The sequence below is a fragment of the Polypterus senegalus genome, chromosome 3 (genome assembly GCF_016835505.1).
Source record: "Polypterus senegalus isolate Bchr_013 chromosome 3, ASM1683550v1, whole genome shotgun sequence".
In the NCBI taxonomy this organism is placed as follows: domain Eukaryota; kingdom Metazoa; phylum Chordata; class Cladistia; order Polypteriformes; family Polypteridae; genus Polypterus; species Polypterus senegalus.
The window spans coordinates 260,974,402-260,992,937 of NC_053156.1; the positions used below are offsets into that span (position 1 = coordinate 260,974,402).

Genomic DNA, 18,536 nt, shown 5'->3' on the forward strand with positions numbered 1-18,536 from the left:
GATGACATTCAACTCTTTTTTGCGCAGTTTAATAATGTTGGTGCATTTTGTCAAAGGGGAACTCCCAGAGTGTACTTGCACATGTAAACTGGGGTTTTTAAGAAACCAGGTTTCTGCCATAACTGGGTTGCTCACATTATCCCAGTTTTATGTGTGCAGGTAAAGGCACTCAGTGGATCATGTAATAAATACATGAAGTCACCTCTGAAAAGAACTCCCAGATGCACCCCTCGTGCCAAATATGTGTGGGTTAGGGGGTGTTTATAATTAAGTACCTAATGACAAAATGATCCTCATAGCTAGTTTAAAAAGCCACATGGAATGAATGTGTTATTTCACAACATAAATAGCAAACCACAAGTCAGGTATAGTGACAGGCATTACTGCAGGAAACAAACATGACATTGGGAACTGAACCATTACTTCACGGTTTGAAAAAGCGGCAATTTAAAAACATCTACCTGAAGTTTGCCTATGTGGAGAAAAGAGTTGCCTCAATTCACCATTGAGTTGTAGAAAAGGAAACTTTAACCATTATTTATGTATTTGGCCTTCTTAGAGACAGTTAATAAAGGTGTAACTGGTAATTGATTTAGTTCTGGTAGTCCTATGTTCTCATAAAAAGTGCTTGTTTATAAGGAAGCCATCCTGTTCTGAATCAAAGTAATCATTTCTGAGTTGTTTGTTTTAGACAGTGGTGTGGATATAGTAATTACAACAATTATAGTTTATGCAGCTAAGGGTAGAAACATTTTTTTATCTAAGAAAAATTAAAAGCATTAATGAGCCAAATGAAAATGCCTCTTTCCGAGGAGGAAAGTACATTCCATGGAATTGGCCGGGTGAATGTAATCCTGAATGAAATACTTGCTGGCAGATGTTGATGAGTTGGTTTTATTGGTGTATCCCTTCAAAATCGCACAGAAAATGGAACCCCTGTTTTGGAAGATTGGAGGGTTGGTGGCTTATCAGTACATACCTGCTGGGTATCCTCCTGCATTTAAGAAGTGTTTGAAGACTCTTGTGTTTTGTGAATATCTGCTAATGGTTTTTGTTTTAGATTTCTACATAACCAAGATAGGAGTAATTAGTTTTGTGTTGCTTTTTTCTGGTTTAGAGCTCTTCATCTATAACCTTGTCCTATAACTGTTGTTCTTAAACACTCCCTTCAGACTGATATTCACTCAATTATGTTGAACTCTGCTGTGAATTTAAATTTAAACATCAGATAATTCAAAAATGGATGGAAATTGTTACATCTCTTGCATTACTATGTTAAAAAACGCTGATAATGAACTTTAAATAAAGATAAACTTCATGTTCTTAGCAAAAGGGAACTAATTAAGCCATAAATATCAATTACTATACAATGCCTCATTGAAACAGGTTTTAATTATGTTAATTAATAACTGTTGGAATGTGAACTTTAGAATTCTAAATGCATTTACAGCATAAATATTCCATGTAAAAGTAATTGGCAAAGATTTGCTTGTGTACAAAGTTAGCATAGGTATCATAAACTCTTGGCTTTCATGAAACTTCACAGTGTTTCAATCGCAGGACAGTAAGCCTCTTATTGTACACAGGAATGAATTTATTCTTCCAAAAATTCCATCTTACACATGTCCAGTTGTTCACTATGGAAGAAATACCAAAAGAACACAGCCAGCTTTAACGTGTATTTTATTTATTGATCGAAGCACAAATAAACTTCAACTATCTTAGGTTTTGCATTGAGCATACAGCTGACTTTCTCTCATCACGGATTTGTATAATATATTCCAAAATCTGCAAATCAAGATCATTCTTTTATGCACCCATCAATACATTTTCTTTGCTTATTATGTCCAGTTCAGGGTTATGGGTATCGTAGTCTATCCCAGCACAGTCAAGTAAAACTTTTTCAGCCTCAAGGCCCACATATACAAGTATGTCATTTAATTGTGTCAGGGCCCATAGGAAGAAAGAAGAAAAAGAACTTCTACCAAGAAGAAAGAAAAGATCGGTTATTATTGCCTCTAAATTGCAAAACAGTTTTCATAAAAAATACATATAGATCAGTTTTCTCCAGCAACAAAGAGTAGTTAGGTCCATATCTGTGGTGGGAGCAAATACACAATACATACTTAATAATTTCCACAGCTTTTTTCTGTAAAATCTCTCTCTATTATAATAAACAAATCTTGGGTCAAGATGTGATCTTCTTGGAAAGACACTTTGACGTCCTGCGAGACTAGACTTTACAACCTTTGGAAGCAAGACCTGTGAGACTGTGACTTTTGCATGTCACACCCTACTTACAAACAATTTAAAACAAGATCAACGACATCTAACCTCTCAGTTGTTGGAATGCGTTTGGCAGACACACTTCATGTGCTCCCAGCTCTTAAAAATTTTATACTTATAGGTGGCACGTCAACGACTAAGTAAAATTGCCCAGACCAAGTGGAACTGAAACTTCGTAGGTCCAATCGAGATTAGAAATAAAAGACTTCATAAAGACTTTCAAAAAGGTTGACACGATACACATGCAGAGAAGATTATGAAAGCAGTGGAATGTGAAAGGCTCAGAAAAAATGTTGGCGCAATACACATGCAGAGCAAGTTAAATATGAAAGTAGTAAAATTCGAAAGCATCAAAAAAAAAAGAAAGTAAAGATTGCATTAGCACAAACAAACGGAAGTTATTACTTGGTGAAATAACGGAACAGCAAAAAGAGACTGAATATATGGACATAGGTGACATGTCAGAAGAATGTAGATATTGTAAGGCTTTAAAGTTTAAGTCGGAGACTTGTAGATCGTCTAATTCGTGTTGCCATCAGGTAAAAGTAGTGTTGTCTTCCAATGAAGAGACCTATCCACGAGTATTAAAGGTTTTGTTGTTTGGTGGCAAAATATCCAAGTCTACAATAAACTTCATCATTCAATGCTCAAAACGTAGATTTACACAATAATGGACCATACGCTATGAGAATCTGTGGTCCCACAAAAATTAAAGATACAACATATTTAATTTCAAAGAAAACACAATTCAGTCAGGTTTATATTTACGATCATGGAGAAGCGATGCAAAATAGAATTAAAAGAGCAGGTAAAAATTCCCATTAAAATAATATTCCCTTTAAATTGTATATCTGGATAACCAAACCCGGGGGTGGGTGAGCAAAGCGAGCAGGGGCCGGAGCCCCCTAGTTATAATAATTTGTATGCTCCCAACCTATTACAATTTCAGTTTTCATACTTAACATTCATTCAAGCAGCAAAGTCACTGAGAAGCTTAAGCTTGCCTCCGAGACACCAGGGGCCTCATGCATAACGGCGTGCATAGAATTCGCATTATAACATGACGTAAGCCGAAATGTGCTTATGCACAGAAAAATCCAGATGCATAAGTCTGTGTATTCGCCAATTTCTGCGTTCTTCAGCTACATAAATCCTGGTCAGCGTGAAAAGTAACTCACGTGCACGCGCCTGCTGTCCCGCCCCAATTCCTCCCAGAATTACGCCTCTTTGAATATGCAAATCAATATAAATAGCCCTTAAGCTCAGCGTTCTGTGAAAAGACAATGGGAAAAGCAAGAGGGAAAATGGAAGAATTTCAGCAAATACCAAGTGGAGGCAAGGAAAAAACATACTATTTTAAACAGTGGTATAAACAACAAAAAGAAGCTGATTGATTAGCGTGTCAGAGAAACTCGAAAGCTCAAGTTCACAAAGTTGCACAGTGCCCAAAATAAAAAGGAAGTCAGATATCAAAGTTGCCGTGAAAAGGCGAGTCGTAGCCCACCATCTGAGTGTCATATGAAAGCTTATTAGGGTACAGAGAAAAAAAGGCACACACTGGGGAAAAAGCACAAAATGTCAACTTCAATCTTGAAATTTCCACTTTAATCATGTAGTTTATTTTGTCATTAAAGTAGAACATCATAAACTTCATCTTAAAATCGTTTAATTAACCAGTTTCTCAAATCACATCGTAATTAAAGTAGTACGTTAAATGCTTTGTTTTGTATTTGTTTTTCGATGTGCTCTATGTGTGTGAATCACTATGTGCTTCTTAAACCGGCTCTCTTTCTCCAACTGGACACAGAGTTTATTACATTCGTGATATTACAGCTCTCTGAATAACTGAAATACTGAGATGTATACTTGATATCATTTTCATGATGATATGAGTTAAAGCACGTTATTAAACATGGGAACACGGTGGCGCAGTGATTGTGCGTGACCTTCGATGAAATAATTTATTGCAGCAGTGCGGCTCTAGGCTTGTGGCAGCCCTGGGCAGAGAAAGAATCTGTGGCCCCTTTGCCCGCCAATGTCAATATGGTATCTTACGCACGGCGGATGGCCACGTCCGTTGCGGACACTGCATAGCCACCTCGTGCTCATGACACAAACGTTTAAATTTTGCCGAAATTTGCCACCGTGTTTTTAGCTGTGTTGTTATTTTCTCTTTATGTTTTATATTCAATTTATATTGGCGTGGCAGCCCCTGGGATTTGGCGGCCCTGTGCAGGTGCACAGTTTGCACATGTCTAAGGCCGCCCCTGCAGTACTGTCTCTTACAAACATACTAACCTCCAATTCCTGTTCTTCCTTTTCTTTCTTCAAGTAACCGATTGCCACACTATCAGCTCTGTAATAGACGTTAAGCCATCTGTAAGCTTATAACGTCGATTCTTCAAAACTTTTAAGGAACATTGAAATATCTTCGTAGTACATGTTTAATTATTCTGTCCTTCATGCCACTCCCATTGAAGCATACAGTGTGAGGCAGGAACAATCGTGAGCGGAGCGCCAGATCCTTGCTAGCGTAGCAACACCATGTCCTTTAATTATTAACAATATAGATTATTTAAATGAAGTTAGTTTTATCTGTATAATATAATAAAGATATTTTGCTGCATTTTATCTTAAAAATGATATCATCATCATATGTAAATACGCGGTTTATAAAGTGGCTCAGGTTGTGCAATATTATAACTGTACTGCAAGTTTACAGTGAGGTGATTGTACTAATAAGTACTAACAGTTCTACAAGGAGCACTTGATGGACTGATTGAGTTTGTTTAGAGCTCTTGGGATGAAACTGTTTCTGAACCGCAAGGTCCATACAGGAATGGTTTGAAGTGTTTGTCATATGAGAAGCAGTTCAAATAGGAAGCATGGCTGAGGCAGCGTGTGCTTGATGCTGTATACCAATAATTCTCTTTCCGATCAGCTGCTCCAAGTGGTGCAGTGAGAGTAATATGGAAAAAGATGATTCGCTGTGGCAACCCCCAACGGGAGCAGCTGAAAAAAGAATAAGAAGGTGAAGTGACAGTAACAACGTTCAGCAGTTCTGGTATTTAGAATAGTTTGACCATTCTGTTGACCATTATATTGTTACAGGTTAATTACAATCAGATGCATTTAACTAATATACAATATGCGGTTAATTTCAGTGTATTTATAAAGCCGCATCAGAGACGTGGATCTGAAAAAGAAAGATAAACCACACAGGAACAGTAGCACTACTTTGACGCTGGGTGCCGCCCAGAGCATGTATTACGTATTAAATAAAACTCCTCAATGACATGCGATGTGCTTCCCGAGCAGTGCTTGATTGTTTGCTTTCGGACTCTCTCACTCTCACTGACGTTCTCTGCTCCTGACGGAGGGGGTGTGAGCAGAGCGGCTGTTTGCACAGAGGCTGTTTGCTTAGAAGACACGGACTGCCGCTTTATCGCAGTGCTTCAGCATACTTCAAAGCCCAAAAGCACATATTGATTTTTTGATTGTTTGCTTTAATCTTGCACTCTTGCTCTCTCTCTCTGACGTTCTCTGCTCCTGACGGAGGGGGTGTGAGCAGAGGGACTGTTTGCACAGAGGCTGTTTGCCTAGAAGATATGGACGCTACTCTAAAAATGCTGAAAGACTACCTTCACATTGCTCCCTTCTGTTGCGGCTGCTTTATCGCGGTGTGCAACTGCACGCATTGATTTTTTGATTGTTTGCTTTTCTGTCATGCGCTCTCTCTCTCTGAAATTCTCTGCTCCTTTGAAGAGAAGATCTATTTGCATTCTTTTAATTGTGAGAAAGAACTGTCATCTCTGTCTTATCATGGAGCACAGTTTAAACTTTTGACTAAAGGGTGTTATTTCATGTCTAGAGGGCTCTAATAATGTTAACAGTGTGGGAGAGTTTATAAGGGCTTAAAATATATAAAAATAACTATACAAACATATGGTTTCTACTTTGCTGATTTTCACCTATCGCGAGGGGTTCTGGAACGCAACCCCCACGATCGAGGTGGGATTACTGTACTGTGGAAATGTGCGTGGCTTTACGCCAAGTTTAGGTTTTTGTACATCACGACTTGAACATAGAAACGTTACGCAACATTTCTGTGCATACACACCGTTTATACAGGAGGTCCCAGGAGATCAATCCCAGGATGGATGAGCAGCAGATTATTAGGATGGACTCCAGGGCCCAAGTCTTCAGTTGGTTTCTGGCTTCAATCTTGATTGAGGCCACAATGGAAAAAAAAACCAGATTATTCATGTAATTTGCTAACTGCATTTGAAGTGAGGCCTTGGAGTTTGGGAAGCATGCTGCACACAGGCAAGGAGAAGATAGAAGGGAACGACAAAAGAATGAACCCACCCAGACAAGACGTCCAAATTACCAAGGAAATTGTCAAGATATCTGTAGAAGAGCAGCTCTGCATCTAGACTTGGAAAGACCCATCTTCCATCCGGAGATGGTGCCACCATTAAGGCATATTAGACATTTGCCTAGGGTGCAGATCATAAGTTGGTTATGAGTCGGTTGGCACACTAATAATCTTGGCATTGGACACAAAATAACCTAGTACTGACACTGCTTCCATCACTTGTATTTTCTAAGACTTTAAGACTTTTTTCCCCCCCAAGTACATTTCCTAATTTTGCTATCATGGGTTTTACTTTGTTTTTATTCATTTTGCTGTATAATAAAACTGATTTTATTATATTTGATTGGATCAAGGTATACTGTTTAAGAACAGCTGAGAAGAGATGCCTTTTAATAAACACAGTAAGAGGGCACCAGTTTTGGTGTTTGTCACAGGAGTAGCTTATGTGTATAGACAACCATTTGTTCCGCATATGCAAAGCTAGTAAGTCTGTTTGCTTGGTACAGTTGTCCCCGTGCAGGTAAGGCTGTAGATATGGAGTGCCATAAAGTAGATATACCTAACAGCCATACAAACAACACAGTTAACAGTAACTATGGTGTAGATGAACCAAAATAACAAACATAGGGATTTCAATGATAATATATTTAAGGTATAGTGATAAGAGCACCTGGTATGGGTGATTACCATATCCCCACAGGGGTTAGCAGTTGAGGAGGAAGGCCACCAATAAAAAACAGCATGTTAAGTGGGAACCTGCTTTGGTGATTGGCACAAGTGTAGCTTAACCATTTGGTCTGCTTGTGCTGAGCTAGTAAGTCTCTTTACTTAAAGGAGCTGTCCACCTGCAGATAAGGCTGTACACGTAGGGAGCTATAAAGCAGGTTTATTAAAGTAAATTTCCTCATCAATACAAGAAGTCAGGCTCAGTTATGGAACTTACACTCAACCCACTGGAGGTAGAACCTGAGGGCAACCACCCTGGTTGGTATGGGGACCACGGGAACAGAGCATGGAAGCTCAACCCTATAGGGTCCATGGTCACCGCCAGGAGGCGCCCAGATGCCTGAAGAGCCCTGGACTTTAGCACTTCCGCCACACCTAGAAGTGCTGGCGAAAGGATAACCGGGGACACCCGGAGTGCTTCCGGGTGCTCAATCGGCATACCAGGAAGTGCCAGCAGAAGTTCATTGGGAGACACCTGGAGCGCATCCGGGTGAACATTAAAGGGACCGCCTTCCTCCATTCGTCAGCTGGAGTCGAGTGGAAGATAACTTGAAGAAGACTTCATATTAGAATTCTGATCTAAGGTCTGTATTTGACTAATAATAATTGCTGATCATGGTGCCATAGAATACATTTTCCTTAGACATGCAATTAAGAATTTCATTGTACTCAGTATATGTGACATAATCATCATCATAACTCAACTACAAAAACGTTTGGTTTGCAAATGTATGCAATCATTTTCCAGTTTTCTCAACTGGTAGCTGTTTCCCTTACCTTTTTAACCATTGTTGGCACATTTTGATGTACTAGTTTACTGATGTAGTTGTTATATGACAAACGGGGGGGGGGCTCTTGTCATAGCTCTCAGGTGGCTTGTAGAAAGCATATTGGTTAATGAGCTCAGTTGTTGGTTTCTTAATGAATCTGAGTTGCCTTTGTTGCATGATTTAAACCAAAGATTCAGCTTGCAGTAGTTCATATAGGGTGTCAGTTGTTACTCAATCCAAGCGCCTGGTGTTGAGTAGCTCCATAAAGAAGTATGGATAGGCCTGCTGCTTTGAAGATGTTTCTTGATGATGGTTGAGATAATTAAAGAACAGAATGTTTTTCATTTGCTAGAAGGAAGTCCAGGCTTGGTTTTTCCATATTCTGCTTTCTGACTCATTCAATGTTACCATTAATCCCGTTTTTAAAGTTATCAAGCCACAATATTTGTTTTCCTCCAAGTTCAATGTTGGAACTGACTATTGATTGATGTATGCTTCTGTCTTTTTGATGTTGGCTTCAAGATCTACTTCGTTAGTTAATTTGGCTGTTGTTAAAGTGTGGGATTGTGATCTTTACATGTTTCCTTCAAGTAAAGCAAAATTCTAAGTCCATGGCTTATGAAGTCAGGTATCAAGTTGATTGCCTTGGTTTGGTGACAAATTCAGATACTCTATTTTGTGACAATAAATTTAGACTAAACTTGAAATTAACATATATTTAAAGTAAGAAGTGCAAACATTTAAAAAAATCAGTAAGCGTAAATTATTTGAGTTTATAAATGAAAAGACCCATAATGTTAACAATAAGCTTAATTACTTTTGTTGAAATGGTAAATTGAAATATTGAATTTCAGTGGAACAGCTAGGTCCCAACATCCATAGCATTAGTCAGCTGGGAAGTCCAAAAACAGGTTAATTCCATAGTATCATTGACCCAGCAGACCAGAATTCAGGCCTGGTCACCGTCTGTCTGCAGATATTTTATTTCTTCAGGCCTTCTGGCTATCCTTCTACATGCCAGCTTAGACAGTGACGTTACACTCATCCTATGTGAATGAACTGCAAGCGTACACGTGTCTTTAAATGGATTAGAATCATGACTACGATTGGTTCCTGCCATGTGCTCAATAGTTTTGAGTTACAGAGAACTAAAAAGACAGAATGATAAAATTTTAAATCAGTTGTTTGTCTCATCAGCCAAGCTGTCAGTCTTTGTGAAGAAAGTTGCCATGTTTAAGCGTTTACAGTACAATCACAAGCGTTTACAGTACAATCACATTCATTAGTCTCCTATAGCGGTTGTTCAAAATTCAGTGTGATGCTACGTGCTGAATGGCCATCATAAGATTAATTATTTTACATGGGATATCAATGGCACATTTTTATGTAAACCTTGAGCATAGCGTGAAGGTCTGGTGTTAAAGCAAATATAATAGCTGACATGCTTTCAAAACATGCGCTGAGAGTACATGTTCAGAGTTTCTTTTTTACTTTAAGGCAATAGCTAACATTTTGATCCCTCATAATGCTATTTGTTTGCTTAGTTTTCTTTGTTCCACCATAAAACAGGGTTTATCTAGGTTGTACCCCTACGCCTTGGGTTGACTGACTTGACTAACATGCTTACAACCCTTGAGAGTGGAGGCACAGGCCAGGGTCGGTTAGTAAAATACAAAATTAAGAGCTGTATAAATGAAAACAATGTGTGTAAATAATATCCTTTATAAAATTGCAATGAAGTGCATCATGAGCTCATAGCTGAATCATAGCTGGCACCATATTTCAGTGGCAGAGTTTCAAGCATAAATTGGGCATCATCATGCCTGTGAAGAAAACAAAGACTGTAATATCCTTTTGAAAGTACACAACTGGATTTGATCTCAATGGAAATGCATACAAATTTAATGAAATCACATTAATGCAAGATACATAAAAGGTCATATCTATTGTCTCAGTATAACATTCAACATCATATCCTCATCAAAGTTACTTGCAAAACAACTCTTCTCTTGAATATGGCTGGGCTGTGTTTTGAATTCTGCAACACCATGGAAATAATAATGAATTAATGGAAGAAATGGAGATAATTCTTCTGAAAAAGCAAAAAAAAAATGTAAATTACACAGAATACATTAAACTCTGATTTACATCAGAATATTCACATAATCCTTGCATTTGAATATTTGTAAAAAAAAACAAAAACAACTATCTCACCAGGATGGCAGGGTGCCACAGAGCTTCGAGCTGCTGGCTCATATACTATTGAGACAGGACCTTGCCTAGACACTGGCTGTGTGTTGTTTGCTCATTCTGCTTCTGATATTGTAACCCTGTACTTAATTTTTTCCCTAAAATCCTACACATAAGCGTGTAAAGTTAACTGGTAATTCATAATTGACCTGGAAGGAATAAGTTGTACATTCTGGATTAAGACCTGTGGCACGCGGCTGGGGGTGGCACCTGGAAGACAGAAGGAGGGCTCAGGCCTCCTCCAGACCACGAGGGAGAGACCACCCTGGTTCCTTTAGGGGCCCGTGGTCACCACCAGGGTGTGCCCCCATGCCTGGAGAAACCTGGACCCCAGCACTTCTGCCACACCAGGAAGTGCTGGGGGGAAGACAAGTGGGGACATCCGGAGTGCTTCCGGGTACGCAGCTGGCACTTCCGCCACACTGGGGCGTGTTCGTGGGAGATTGTCGGAACACACCTGGAGTACATCCGGGTACAGATAAAAAGGGCCGCCTCCCTTCATTCGGAGCTGGAGTAGAGTAGAAGACGGACAAGGTCGGTGAAGAGAGAGAAGGAGGTGGTCCGAAGAAGAGGCAGTGTGGTTTGGCCTGGACTTTGGGGTTTGTGGTGGTGACTTTAAACATGTCTGCCTGTCTGTGTCTGGGGCTCATTCCACAGACCCAATAGTGATTCTGGCTTTCCATTACATGTCACTGGAACACTCCATTTCCCTATTACCCCAAAATAGATTAAGTAAGTTTAAAAATGGATTGATGGATGGCACTGCATGATAATCAATAAACACCTGCCATTTATATATATAAGGGAGAGACAATAATCATCAATTTTGTTGGGTTGGCAGTATAGCTTTCCCTGCACACACATGTGCAAAAACAGTGTAAAGTCTCAAACTTGATCAGTCAGTTTCTCTTTTTTTGCACCAAAGAACAGAGAGTAATGATCTGCTTTTTTAGGGAATTAATGTGGGGATAATTTCATATAATATAATGCAAATATTTTGTTGCTATGTTGCACTGAAACTAAACCTGAGCAATAAAAACTCACACAAGAAGGCAAAATATGTATTCCTGTCTCTCTGAGTAGTAAGTGAACCTGGAGCTAGTGTAGGTCAGTCTGGTGGCACTCCAGCAGATTTAACAGCCATCCATCTGCACAAAACCCCACTTGTATTCCAAACTAAGTGACTGAACTCCAGCTTGTACAATACACTGATAACAAAGGTGTAAATCAGAGTTGAACTGACAGAGACCTATCTACAGACTTCTTGAGCCATAAGGCATGAAAATAAACTCTACCAAGAATAAAGACCTATGATTCAAGGAATGACAACTCTGATAGACGAAAGAACTTACCTATGGGGAATGGGGTGAACCCGATTTTGTAACTGGAAATGACTTTAATCCAATCCGGAAAAGTTATAAATTCCCTTAAATCTCTCTGCACCACCCTGAAGATTCTTGGGATACTCTCTGGCTCTCTAAGATAGCTCTCTCAAGGGAATTCTCATGACAGCTCTGCTCTCACTCTCAAAAATGACTGAAAATCCCAGAAGTCTGCTTTCTGCAATTAAATTCTGATGAGCTGTTCTCTGTTTGGGGAGCTGGGAAATGAGAACCTCTTTCTCTTTGTGGATCAGAAGTTAACCAATCTCTCTGCCAGGCTCCCTGTGGGTCAGTGGACTGAAAAGGCAAAGAAACAGCCAAAGCCAATCCCAGAAGCACTGGGTACATGGTGGGTAGGAATCAACCCTGAGTTTGTTGATGGTCCATCACACTGCAATCATTCAAACTCGACAATTTTGAGTAACCAGATAATCACATGTGGATGTCTTTGGTCCCGTGGACCCTGCTCAGAATTAAGCAAGCTTTATAAATTGTATGGTATGGTAAATGTCTTTGGAAAGTGATAGGACACCTGAAAAGCTACAGAAACAAACATAGGAAAAATATTGCAGATTCAAACAGGTGACAGAAACATCAAACACAAGACTACAGAGAGGTGAGAAAACACATTGCCACTGCATTAGCATGGCAGTCTTCTATAATATTACATATAAATATCAGAAATACATTCTTACCTGTTCCACATATTTTTAAACTTTGTTGTGAAGTTCATTTTCTGGACTTAATCCTGAGAGTGTAACTTCAGTTTTTATAAGAGGTGTCAGATCTTTCAAAAAGACACAAGCAATTTAAAGAAATGTGAATCAAATAACTCTAGAGCTTCACATTTGAAACTATGCACTTATAGGTAATACCAAAAAGTAACAAGTATGGATGCTCTGGTCAATCAGCTTCCAATATGAATTCACCAGTTTACTGATCAATGAGTAAGCCTTCTCAAAAATGATTTTTTCAGCACCTGCTTTTCTAAGTATTACTGTTATTTTGATAATTTAGTCAAAATGCTCTTTTATGTAGCATATAACAAGTGTGAACCTGTAGGTTTGCTGCTGGAACTTTCTGTAAACAGAGAGCAGATGGGCCTTCTTTAGGAGAGAGAAAAGAGGCAAGAAGATTGGCTTTTACATTAAAGATAACGGAGTAATAAACTGAAGAGTTGTCTTGTTCATTATGGAAACAGCAGATTTACAAGTTGTTCAGCAGAACTTGTAGCAGAAGAAGAGAGGCACATTTTAGCAGAAATTAAAAAGAGAGGCTGCTTTAATGAGTTCAAACCTATGAATTTTACCCTTTAATTAAAATAGTGCTGAGATAGTGAGCTAGGTCATGGACATGCAACAGTGGGTCAAGCTGTTGTCCCTTTTCCTTTTAGCCCAAGTGCTCTTTCCTCCCATAAAGAACGCCTGACTTTTTTCATTAAAACACAGAAAAAGCCACAATACTCTAATGTACATTGTTAAAGCTATGTATTGAATTGAATAAATAATTAATGAAGAAAAACTCGCCCTTACTGCTTAGTCAACAAAAGGCTCCTTAACTTAAGAGCTAAACTGGTTAGTTTTACATGTACAAATATTTAGCATGTGTCACACACACACAACTCTCAGGCATCTCTCTCTGTTCTGAGCTCAGCTATAAGTACAGGGAAGAATTTTGATGTAATGCTACCTATAATGCTATTTCCTTTTGCTTTAGAGTGCAGGAGAACTATCTGGAGGACTGTTAAAGTCCCTTCCTCTCTGAACACCAGAAACTCTGCCAGTTGTGCTGCCTGTGTTATAACAGCCATGTGATCCATCAAGTCCCCATCATTCAGGACTTAGATTTCTATTGGAATGGACCTCTGTGATATACTTTGGCTATAGGAAGAGGCACTATGATGTTATTGCTGAGGTGAATCTTTTTCACAATTTTTAATTTTAATATTTTCAACCAAGACAAAAACCGGGGTCATCCATGTTGCCACAGCCCCTCTAAATGGGATTCAGATTCAGATCCAAGCTTTAAAGTAGCCACTCCAGAACCTGCGGTTTCTTTCATTTCAGCCATTCCATGCTGGATTTACTGGTATGTTTAGGGTTATTGTCATGTTGCTGCGTCTACTTTCGGTTGAGTTTCAATTTTTTTTGACAGATGGTCTCACATTATGCTCAAATCCACTCTCTGGTACAATGAAGAATTCAAAATGGATTCTGTGATGGTGAGCTCTCCAAGTGTAAGCAGCCCTAAACCATAACATTTTCACCACCATGCTTTACAAGTGGCAACAGGTTCCTCTGATTAAAGGGTGTCATTAGCTTTTGCCAAACACATCTCCTGGTACTGGTCTTTGCCTCGTCTCTTCAGAGCACATTGTTCCAGAAGTCCTGCTCTTTACTTAGTTATTTCTTGACAAACTTTAGTCTTGCCCTGATGTTCTTTCAGCAAAGGTTTCCTCTAACACCTCCTATGCAGTTCTAATTTGTGTTGCCTCTTTCTAATAGTAGTAACATACACTTTGACATTAATAGCTGCAAGAGATACCAGTAGGTCCCTTGATGAAATTCTGTGGTTGTTAGAGACTTTTTTAGCATCTTGTTTTCTGCTGAAGGGCTGAACATTTTGGGGTAACCTGGCCTTGACAAATTAGCAGCTGTTTCATATCTTCTCTACTTGTAGATGATCTTTCAGAAAGTGGAATTGCTGATTGCTAATTGTTTGGAGCTCATTCATAATCCATTCCCATACTCATAGGAATCTATGACCTACTTTCTGAAGGCCCCGGAGAGCTCTTTCAATCTAGGCATGGTGATGATGCACACTTCAACAGCAAGACAAGGTTAAATAAGACAAGTTCCTCTAAGATCTTATGATGGTGAAATTATTTGCACCTGATTTGGTACAGCAGATTCTAAATTTAGGTATTTGAAGCAGTGATAAAAATAGGAATGTACTTACATTTTTCACATACAAAACACTGCATTTATATTTATTTAAACTGCACAATAGATTACAAAATGTAAATGTAGCATGATGTTTGTTATATTCTTCAACCTTCATCTGTAGATATTGTTTAAAATAAAATGAAGTTAAAATCTTCATATGTCTATACTTTTTAAACAAGAAAAAAACTTAGGACATGCTTTCTCACTATACATAGAGAAATCTACATTTCAAAATTAGGCACTCATTTCAGCAGAAAAAAGAAAAAAAAAACTTACCTTCAAAATCAACAAAAACAATGAGATCATCATTTTTCAAGTAATTTCTCCGGTGCAAATCATAATGAGAGATAAATGCTCTCCATCCCCATGTTCCACTTTTATAACACTGACAGTTAGAGTCATATTTGCCATTTTTAGAAGGATTGTCCCAGTTGAAATTACCATCTGCATCTAGAATTAGAAACATATTGAACTTTTCATTCTTATTGTCGTTAAAAATTGTTTACATGTTTCTGCTTAATTTCACAGAATAGCAGCTCCACTTTTACATGTAAATTATGAAGTATGGCATCCCAGATTTCTTAGTTTATCCTACCTTCTCCTACATTAACATTTAATTTGACTTGAAGTAATCTGGGCTTCACATAATGACAAAAAACTGATTAAACGCAACACTACGCAGACTTTAACTTAGGGTGTCTTTAACAGGGATAAACACTAACCACTCAGGATTCCAATCGTGAAAAGCCAGCTTTCACATAAAACAGCGAATTTGACCCAATAAATACAACCTTCTATAAAAAAATCCATTATTACTCTGTAAATGTCTGGTTATTGAGGTTCTCAATTTAGATGTTATACTTCTATATTAAAAGGGGGCTGAGAAAAATCAAAAGATTACATTTCTTCAGTACTGGTTCTCTGTAAATGAGTTCCATTAGAGATTACAATCAGTAGGTAAATTTAACAAGAATAATCCAGAAAGGATTCATATGATACTGTTCTAGGACTCAATGGGAATTTGTTGACCATTTATTATTGAAATATTTGGAAAGATCCTTCCCACACCAGTCATATGGACATTTAGAACATTTTAACTATGTGACAACACAATGAAGGCAGTGCAGAATATTCAGACCCAGACACAAACAGGCAGACACAGAGTGTCTCAAAGCACACACGTTTTATTGTGTAACACACAATAAACACCCCAAACAGTGCACCAACCGCCAAGAATACAGTCCTTTTAGACTCCTTTCTTTCTCTCTCTGTCTGTCGCCTCCACTCCTCTCTTCCAAGCTCTGTCCACTTCCACCTGACTCCGACTCTCGAGTGGAGTGAGGCGGCCTCTTTTATACAGCACCCGGACGTGCTCCAGGTGCTCCCTAATTAACATCCGGCAGCACTTCCAGGCATGGCGGAAATGCTGCAAGTGAGTTCAGGTCCTCTTCTGGCAGCACTTCCAAGTGTGGCGGAAGTGCTGTGGACCACAGTTCCAAAGCTGTCCAGGCACCCCCTGATGGTGGCCATGTCCCTCCATAGAGTTGAGCTCCCAAGCTCTTTGGTTCCCATGTAATCCAGGGAGGTCACCCCCTTGTGGTCCAGGGAAGATACTGCCCTTTTCCCGGTTCTTCCCTTCTTCCAGCGTCCCGTTGGGGCCAGGTCCCTGGATATCTGTCACAGCAGTTAACAAATGAAACCAAATTCAATGTTTTTCCTAAGTTACTTCTGTGTTGTGTTGCCATACATTTGTAATATACAGTATATAGTGTTTGCTCTGGGATTTACAGTAACAAAGCAAACCTATTTATCTTTCAATATTCTCCCATTGTTACAGATTCCACTGAGTGGTATAAAAGTCTTTGTTAAACCATGAAGTCTGTTGACGGCTACTTATGGGAATTTTTGTGGATTTATCATTAGACGCTAAAATTCCAAACTGATCAGACAAGTAATGTTTTATACTTCTGAAAGAATTCCATTATCTTACTTATATTACTTGTATTTCCTCTTATATGGGCACAAAGTCTTGTTTCGCGGAACGTGAGTTCTTGATATTTTTTAGTTTATAATATAAATAAGAATACGAATCTGAAACTCTTAACAACATCACATTAAAGTTCAATAAATTCTGAAAGAATGATACCAAACATATATATGTAGGTTTTAAAATAAGACAGATTTAAAACGTGACATAAGAATGTCCCATAAAATTGGGGCACAAAATCGTTGCACTTTTAGGCTCAGGATTTTGTACATATAGAGCAGATATACTGTACTGTAACCTGGCAGCGTCAGGTAGGAGAGGACGCTGGCGTTGAATGTTCGCCGCTTCTCCCTTTGAGCTTTATGAGTTTTATATTACTAATTTATTATTTTACTTTTACTTTAGTTTTTAGTTAAAAAGTTTCGTACTTTTATGTACTGTTTTATCGTCTGCCGTGGGTTTTTACGGATTTCACCGAGTTTTATTAAGTTTTAGCTGACTACTCACTTGTTGCCTGGATATACTGTTTTACCGTCTGCCGTGGATTTTACGGATTTTATCAAGTTTTGCTGTCTACTCACCTGATGTCCGGATGTCCGGATGCCCTGATGCCCGGATTTTCTGTTTTATTGTCTGCTTTGGATTTTACGGCGCTGTCTGGATAGCATCTCTCCTTTCTTCCTCGGTCAGAATGGCGCTCAGTTATTCCGTCATTCCAACTACTATCAACTCTGAAAGTATCGTGAGATCTTTGCACTCCAGCATGGGAAACATCAGAGCTATTGAGAGAAACACTGCTAGATTCTCACATCCCCACCTGGATTTATTTTGTGGAGTTGATTTTAAGCTGCGTGGAGTGGATTTTAATGTTTTGCGACCAGTACAGAGATTGACCTCACAGTCATTAGTCAAATTTGAACTGTTTAACTCTCAATCTATCTGCAATAAAGCCACACTGATTGAAGAACACATCAGGGAGAAAGGACTTGACTTCATGTGTCTGACTTCTGTCATGGCACCAGTCAGAGGTTTACTCTGCCCTAAATGAAGCCTGTCCTTAACTGGCTACAGTTACTTGGAAGCAGCTCGCAGCACTGGGCGTGGTGGTGGTGGTGGGTTAGCTATTATCCACCGTCAGGATTTGGGGTTGTCCCGTATCTTGATACCTGCAACATCCTCCTGCGAGTGCCTTGCATTTAAATGTAAGCCTCCTTTTCCCATGACTGTTCTCCTTATCTATCGACCTCCAAAACCCAACTCTGCCTTCATCTTGGAAATGACTGATCTTCTCACAACACTCTGTGCTACCTCTGCCAACATCATAATTCTAGGAGATATAAATATTCATGTTGACAATCCCACAGGTTATCTCACTGCTGATTTCCTTGATCTATTGGATTCTCTTAATCTACAACAACATGTTGATGTCCCCACACATTCCAGGGGTCACACACTTGACCTGGTCATTTCAAACTTACAGGTATATGATCTTGGTATTTCAGACCACAAAGTAGTGTCAATGGAGCTGCCCATTCTTTCCCCCCATATCAAACTAAAATGACAGATACATTTCAGAAATCTAAAGAACATCAATGTTGATGCCTTGGCCCTGGACCTTAAACTTCTCTCCTCTGACCCTACCAGCTCCCTCTCTGTTGCTGACCTTGTGGACTTTTACAACCAGTCCCTGAGCAGTCTCCTGGACTTCCACGCCCCCTTAACATCCAGGCCCGTCTCATTCTCGTGCTCAGCACCTTGGTACACCTGTGAACTGCGAAAAATGAAGACGGCTGGCCGTGTCCTTGAGCAGCA

The 18,536-nt window shown here is 39.2% G+C and overlaps 2 protein-coding genes across 2 annotated transcripts in view; both read right to left on the bottom strand.

Moving 5' to 3' along the window:
- LOC120526662 (meprin A subunit alpha-like) overlaps window positions 1–6,764 on the bottom strand; it is a 33,374-nt gene extending 26,610 nt beyond the window's left edge. Inside the window, exon 1 of the mRNA XM_039749817.1 lies at window positions 6,677–6,764. Coding sequence (XP_039605751.1) covers window positions 6,677–6,764 — 88 coding nt within the window. The remainder of the gene's footprint in view (window positions 1–6,676) is intronic.
- A 3,345-nt stretch (window positions 6,765–10,109) lies between these two features.
- Window positions 10,110–18,536, bottom strand: part of LOC120526663 (meprin A subunit alpha-like) — a 48,693-nt gene continuing 40,266 nt past the window's right edge. The window contains exons 13-15 of the mRNA XM_039749818.1: window positions 15,014–15,187; window positions 12,488–12,579; window positions 10,110–10,252 (exon numbers count right to left, since the gene is read on the bottom strand). Of these exons, the coding sequence (XP_039605752.1) occupies window positions 12,503–12,579; window positions 15,014–15,187 (251 nt within the window). The 3' untranslated portion in view covers window positions 10,110–10,252; window positions 12,488–12,502. The remainder of the gene's footprint in view (window positions 10,253–12,487; window positions 12,580–15,013; window positions 15,188–18,536) is intronic.